Source organism: Diplotaxodon limnothrissa, linkage group LG20, assembly GCF_057381915.1.
Source record: "Diplotaxodon limnothrissa isolate DT_005_m linkage group LG20, D_limnothrissa_male_GT1.1, whole genome shotgun sequence".
Lineage (NCBI taxonomy): Eukaryota > Metazoa > Chordata > Actinopteri > Cichliformes > Cichlidae > Diplotaxodon > Diplotaxodon limnothrissa.
In genome coordinates this window covers 8,320,066-8,328,020 of record NC_140615.1, presented here as the reverse complement: position 1 = coordinate 8,328,020, position 7,955 = coordinate 8,320,066, and the positions used below count along the sequence as shown (strand labels likewise).

Here is a 7,955-nt window from a genome sequence, read left to right as displayed (position 1 = left end):
TATAAAAACATGCTGACTTTACTTGTAGGAAGTGCTTAATACAAACATAAACAAAATGATACATAGGCAACTTTTAATAATTAAAGTTATTAACTAACAACGTCACGAAAAGAACAATGATACACCGTAGATAATTACAATGGCGGTTGTCTGCCTAAGAAAAAAACAAGTTTTCATACCCTGCACTTGTAATTTGATCTTGGATAGACGTTGAAGCCTTAAATATTAAATGCAGTAAAACGCAGCAGCATCACGAAACTCCGCATACCAACATACAGACGCGGGGGGCCAGATGGTCCAGACAGGATTTCTACTCGTCTCCCAAGGGCCTCGCCCCCTGTGTCATGCCCCCGCTGCAATGGCTTGTGTTCCCTCCCCTCTGACGCTCCGGCTCCACATAAATAGGAAGCTCGCCAGCTCAGCGGCACACTTCAGCTCAGCCGCTCAGGAAGCAAGCATCTCCCGTCAAAAGCACAACAAGAAAACGCAAACAGAATGAGTCCCAGCTTCACTACTGAGGCCAGCCAGCCTCTCCCTGCAAGGTCCACCGTGGCCCAGAGAAAACAAGCCAACGAACTTAGAAAGGTAAGGAGAAGACGAACCACTACGCAGCTGTTTGTTTTGTTTCTGGAAATGTGTTCTGCGTTAACCCTATCGGTACAGCCTAGTAACAGTGTTGAAATTATTTTTTGTAGACTCTTAAACCCCTGCTGGAGAAGAGAAGACGAGCTCGCATCAATGACAGTCTCAATCATTTGAAGAGCCTGATTTTGCCCCTTGTTGGCAAAGATAACGCACGCTACTCCAAGCTGGAAAAAGCGGACATTCTGGAAATGACAGTCCGCTTCCTCAGAGATCTTCCTTCCACCCCAGTCAAAGGTGAGCATTATCTCTACGACATGCATAGCACACTGTTGTCCTCCAAGTTTTTAACACCCTTCTTGTGAAAATCCCAGCCACTGATCAAATATCTCCTGTCCTCTCTCCAGACTCCGCAGACAGTTACAGAGAAGGTTACAAAGCTTGCCTCCAGCGTGTTTCCGCGCTGCTTCCCAAAAGTCTGGATCAGGACGCGTGCCAACGGGTGCACGACTTCGTCCAGCAGTCCATGTCTGCCACCGTCACTCCAACCTGCCTGAACTGCTGTGCCCAGAGCTCCAGGACTTTACCTCAGATCCAAGAGAAAATTATGAGCCTCAAATCCAGCTTCACCTACAGGCTGGAGACTCAGCACCGCAGCAGCAGCGCAGTGGCTCCAAGCAGAGCGCAGGCAGACCAGCAGGCTGTCAGCGCTGCTACGTGGAGACCTTGGTAGATTAGATGGACAGTTATCTCACGCCTGTTTATTTTGTGCTGTTTACTATTTGTACTAAATCAGTGGTAGTTTTAGTGAGTACGGTGAAGAAGAATTGTTGGAGCTGTATATAAGTTTAAGTCATTTTGCGTTTAATGCTAGAAGACTCGAGCACAGATATCAAAGAAACTGAAGGTTTTGAACTTAAAAAAATGCAATCCTCTTTGGGGTTTCAGAGTTACGGGTTGTAGACAACACTTTTGTAAACCCCACGGGTTATTTTGTTTGAGGTTTGCACGGTTGACTTAAATGTATTTTGGTCTGTGCAACAGAATAGTCAGTAAACACTATGTGTTAACTAGGATGATATATTATTTATGTACGACAAGACACGTTTTATGACATTTCTGTTTTGTCAATGACAAAATATTTTCAATAAAAGTATGCTCGACAAAGATGTTTATGGTGTTTGATCGTTTTTGTTGCGGTGATTGAAGGACCTCAAATTTATCACTGACCCTGGATGCCTTAATGAGACGATTCTGGGTGAAATGAAAGAAGAAAAAAGGCGCGCAAACGCACAAAGCCACAGGTCATCCAGAGCCCATTGATGCTGCTGAGCAGCTGCTCTATTGTTGCTGATGTAAGGCGCCGCTCTAGTTGCCGCCAAATCTGTGGGAAGAAGTACTGGTTGTGTCACAGGAAACACACTGAGATTACTGTGGGAGTAACAACAGACTAGACTACTCAAAAAAAAAAAAAAAAAAAAAAAAAAAAAAAAAAAAAAAAAATATATATATATATATATATATATATATATATATATATATATATATATATATATATATGTGTGTGTGTGTGTGTGTGTGTGTGTGTGCAGTGTATGTCTTGTATTGCTTTTAAATAATGTATAACCTTATTACAGAAAAACCATGAAACACCTTTTGCAGAAAACGCACTTGGTGTGACATATAGATGGTAGATGTAATCCCCGTGCTTTATCTACATTCAGTTTGTGAAAAGAGCAAGCCGTTTATAATTATGTTTTATTCAGATACAAATAATAATATAAGAGGTTTTACAAAATCTTGCAGAAATCATATTGTGTAGAAATTTTGTTAGACCTGCATGAGCTCAAAATGAGGAAAATTCGGAATCTAAGAGGAATTATTAAGTTAACTAAAAATTTGTTTTCAACCAATATGGTGACAGCGCATAACCTAAAGCATCAATGTGTCTTTTTAAAAAAAAATGAAAAAGAAGCTGGTGAAGAGCAAAGATGGTTTTACTTTATAGAGATGAAATATGCAGAAATTTATTTGAAGAATTTATTTTTGCATTTGATGTTTTTCAGGTGTTTAAGTTAAATTGTTTGTTGCATATAGCTGCTGGTGTTGTAGCATTTTCTTTTTTAATTAGGAGAAGGATATATACTGCCGAATGTATACAGTTGGAAATTTAAATAAAACATTGTAAAATGTTTTCTTAAAAACTAGAAACTTCTATCTGCATTTTTAAGTTTGCATCACTTACATGTCAGCTTTCCATATGGTATTTTTGACTCTTATAATAATGCTTAATCAAATTTCTGACCACTATTTCATGCATAATTCTTTTAGTTAGAACATATTTGGGGGTCCTCCTATGGAGTCACATTACTGTCAGTACTCCGGTTATAGAAAATATTTCCTGGGGACATCTCTCATATCAATGGATCCTTTGCACATTTTCTTTTGCCACGAATCCACACACTTCTATATGTTAGAGATCACTAGACCTATCAAAGGTTTAAACAGCCTCCAACTGCCATGTGATAAAAACAAATTAGTTATTTGGCGCCTTTTCTAGAACCCCTAATACTGATTTTAACAATTGGAATATGAACTTATTATTTCATGTATTTCATCTATTTTTCCCCATAAATGGTGACTTTGAAAAATGTTTACCTTTTGTATTTTGGTCTCAGACTTGGAAAGACTCGGGTGTTTTCTCTATTTTCTGATAATATATCAGAGAAAACCTCTCAGTTGTTTCACCTGAACTATTATGCTGTTTCTCCATTTCATAGCCTTGAGCTACATCCATGAGTGTTAAAATCTGATTTGATGATAAATTATTTTGACACAAAGTGAATCATGGGGCAGTATGGTGGGGCAGCATGGTGGGGCAGCGGTTAGCATTGATGCTTCACTTCAAGAAGGTCCTGAGTTTGACTCCACCAGCCAGCGGGAACCCTCCTGTGTGGAGTTTGCATGTTCTCCTTGTGATTGCGAGTATTCTCTCTGGGTACTGGGTACTCCGGATTCTCTCTGGGCGTGGTTTTAGCTCAGTCAGATGAGCAGGCAACCACATGCCTCATGGCTGAAAGCAGAGGGCCTAGGTTTGAGTGCGAACCCTGGCCCTTTGCCGCATGTCTTCCCCTCTCTTTTTCTCTCACAGCTCCACCCAGTGCTTCCTGCATAAGTTCTCTAATGACTCTGCTATAGTTGACCTCATCATTGATGGGGATGACAGGGAGTACAGAGAACTGACCATAGGTTTTGTGGACTGGTGCCAGCAGAACTGCCTCCAGATCAACAATAGAAAAACCACGGAGCTGGTGGTAGATTCCCACAGGCACAAACATCCTCCACTGCAACCACTAAACAGCTGTACATTCAGGTTGTAGATAGCTGCAGGTACCTTGGTGTTCATCTGAACAATAAACTGGACTGGATTCACAATTCAGATGCTCTCTACAGAAACGGGCAGAGCAGGCTGTACCTGTGTCTTTTGAGGTGAAAGACCCACTCCTGAAGACCTATGACTCTGTGGTGGTCTCAGCCATCTTTTACGGTGTGGTGTGCTGGGGCAGCAGCATCTCTGCTGGGAACAGGAAGAGACTGAACAGGCAAATCTGGAGGGCCAGCTCTGTTCTAGGATGCCCTCTGGACTCAGTGGAGGTGGTGAGCGACAGGAGAATGGTGGATGAGCTGTCATCCTTGTTGGACATCTCCCACCCAATGCGGGAGACTCCAACAGCACTGAGCAGCTCCTTCAGTGGCAGGCTGCGGCGCTCACGATGTGGGACGGAGAGATTTCACAGGTTTTTCTTTCCAACTGCTGTCAGACTCCACAACATGGTCTCTGCAGATGACCACACACGTGCGGACAGACAGACACACACATCCAATACACCATGATAGCCTTCGCCCAGTCTGCCTTATGTGCTATATTACTAAGTGCAATTTCCTTGATACGACATAGTATTTTATTCTATTTTATCTTATTCTATTTATTTTTTTTGTAAATTTTTTGCTGCTCTTAAATTGTACTGTCCACTTTCTGCTGTAACCAAAAAAAATTCCCACGTGTGGGACTAATAAAGATTTATCTTATCTTACTCCAGGTCTTTCCCAAAGTCCAAAAGACATGCCAGTCTCATTTTCATGGCTAGAAAATGAGACTGGCATAAAGAGCAAAAAGGTGACCTTTTATACTATAACTTTTTTTGATCAACCACCTATCCCTTATGATGATACAGCCCTTGAAGGTTTAACCAAAATGTGCTTTTCTACAGTGACTTATCATAAAACAGATAAAACATCTATGTATTGTCCTTGTTTCTGTCACAATTAGTCACTGATATTATATCGGTGCAGTTTCGGTACACTGATACTTAAACTTGGTTATAGAAAGAAACCAAGAGAGACTCTGGCTTTAATAATGGATTGGATTTATATAGCGCTTTTCAAGGCACCCAAAGCACTTTACAATGCCACTATTCATTCACTCTGGTGGAGGCAAGCTACGGTTGTAGGCACAGCTGCCCTGGGGCAGACTGACAGAAGCGAGGCTGCCATATTGTGCCATCGGCCCCTCTGGCCAACACCAGTAGGCGGTAGGGTAAAGTGTCTTGTCCAAGGACACAACGACCAGGACAGAGAGCCCGGGGATCGAACCGGCGACCTTCCGGTTACAGATATGCTTCCCAACCCCCTGAGCCACGGTCGCCCCTGAACTTTAGTGGAGTGTTTCAGTTTGCCATCTTAGGGAGAAATCAACACACATGGGTGTAGGTCCTTTGTTGCTGACATTTATTGATAAAAACAGTACAAAAACCAACCATTTGTACACATATTTACAAATAATAATAAAAAGCGAGTGAGTATATTACAACATTTTCAGCAATCACTCACAATCCTGGCATGGCGTGGCAGCAGAGGTTGAAAACACCTAAGAAATAAGATAAATTGTTATTTCCATAGCCCTTTTACACACAATGAAACACATAAACATAGAACCACAAAAGACCTGCAACATACCTGAGTGGTGAATTCATTGCGATCTGTCTGTCTAGTGGATTGAGGAATTTCCCTGCGAATCCTGTTGACTGTGCCGAGGATGGTGGTTTTCCGTCTAAGAAGTTTTTGCACAAGTGAAAGCGATGTGAAAAAATTGTCCGTGGTAACATTTCTGCCCTTGTCTACGAATGGTTCCATCAGCCTCATTACTACATTTTCAGAAAGTCTCTCCCCAGTGGGACGATTGGGGTCCTTGCCAAGATATGGGAAGACATTGCAAATGTACTTGGATTTTAGGTCGCAAGCCACCCAAAACTTGATCCCAAACTTGTCAGGTTTACTTGCAATATTCTGCAGGAAACAGCACCGAGTCTTTGATGGGAAAAGCTGTTCATCAACGGTGATATGTAGACCAGGGTTGTAGCACGTGATGCAGTTGGTGACAAATGATCCCCACACACTGGAAATTGCAGCGAACTTGTCAGTCTTTGCTCGATCACAGCGGGTGGACTTGTCATCAAAGCGTAGGTGTTGCATGATGTCTTGGAAGCGGTTTCGTGCCATACAGGGAGTGCAGAATTATTAGGCAAATGAGTATTTTGTCCACATCATCCTCTTCATGCATGTTGTCTTACTCCAAGCTGTATAGGCTCGAAAGCCTACTACCAACTAAGCATATTAGGTGATGTGCATCTCTGTAATGAGAAGGGGATGCAGAGGGATGCAGCAGTCTCAAAATTGCAAAGCTTCTGAAGCGTGATCATCGAACAATCAAGCGTTTCATTCAAAATAGTCAACAGGGTCACAAGAAGCGTGTGGAAAAACCAAGGCGCAAAATAACTGCCCATGAACTGAGAAAAGTCAAGCGTGCAGCTGCCAAGATGCCACTTGCCACCAGTTTGGCCATATTTCAGAGCTGGAAGAAGTCTGCATCCTTCAAGAAAAACATGATTTTCATGCAGGACAATGCTCCATCACACGCGTCCAAGTACTCCACAGCGTGGCTGGCAAGAAAGGGTATAAAAGAAGAAAAACTAATGACATGGCCGCCTTGTTCACCTGATCTGAACCCCATTGAGAACCTGTGGTCCATCATCAAATGTGAGATTTACAAGGAGGGAAAACAGTACACCTCTTTGAACAGTGTCTGGGAGGCTGTGGTTGCTGCTGCACGCAATGTTGATGGTGAACAGATCAAAACACTGACAGAATCCATGGATGGCAGGCTTTTGAGTGTCCTTGCAAAGAAAGGTGGCTATATTGGTCGCTGATTTGTTTTTGAATGTCAGAAATGTATATTTGTGAATGTGGAGATGTTATATTGGTGTCACTGGTAAAAATAAATAATTGAAATGGGTATATATTTGTTTTTTGTTAAGTTGCCTAATAATTATGCACAGTAATAGTCACCTGCACACACAGATATCCCCCTAAAATAGCTAAAACTAAAAACAAACTAAAAACTGCTTCCAAAAACATTCAGCTTTGATATTAATGAGTGTTTGGGTTCATTGAGAACATGGTTGTTGTTCAATAATAAAATTATTCCTCAGAAATACAACTTGCCTAATAATTCTGCACTCCCTGTAGTTCCAATTATCTGTGGGTTTCCCAGGTTTGCTGACCAGCAGTCATTTACACTACCTTTCACCCCAATAGAAGCGTACGCTGCAGATGGAGAGCCAACGGCTAAGGCCAGGAGAAGTATCTCGAGTCGCCTTCAGAGCTTCCTGTGTTTCATCACTCTTGACATGCTTCATAGCATTCAAGAATGGACTATTCAACATGCACAGCAAACGGAGCATGTTCATTGGTTCATGGACCTCCCTGAACTAATGGCATTTATTGCGATTGTGATCTTGCGGGGGGTTAACAGGGTTCCATCTGTAAATGACTGCTGGTCAGCAAACCTGGGAAACCCACAGAATGCAAGAAAAATCAGGCCACTGTGCGATGTGTTCACTGCTACAGATACACATGTGGTAAATGCAGACTACAGATACCATGGCAGTGCCAGGATTGTGAGTGATTGCTGAAAATGTTGTAATATACTCACTCGCTTTTTATTATTATTTGTAAATATGTGTACAAATGGTTGGTTTTTGTACTGTTTTTATCAATAAATGTCAGCAACAAAGGACCTACACCCATGTGTGTTGATTTCTCCCTAAGATGGCAAACTGAAACACTCCACTCCCCCACCCCCTCAATCACACACCCCCACTCCCCTCCCTCCTGAATTCCTATTTAACAACCTTATATACATATGAATGACTAGCCAATTTAGCTTCCACTTCCAGCATTTGACTGCTCTCCGGCTTTTAAGGGTAGAAACACAAAATGATGGCTCCGCGGGGGTTTAAGAGTAATTGTATTGA

At 42.0% G+C, this 7,955-nt stretch overlaps 1 protein-coding gene across 1 annotated transcript; it reads left to right on the top strand.

Annotated features, from left to right (window-relative positions):
- The first annotated feature begins 495 nt into the window (after positions 1-495).
- Positions 496-1,315, top strand: LOC146610470 (transcription factor HES-2-like). The gene is made up of 3 exons (XM_085345293.1): positions 496-585; positions 696-879; positions 990-1,315. Exons 1-3 carry the CDS (start codon positions 496-498, stop codon positions 1,313-1,315), a joined length of 600 nt encoding a protein of 199 aa, XP_085201419.1.
- Positions 1,316-7,955: the final 6,640 nt, after the last annotated feature.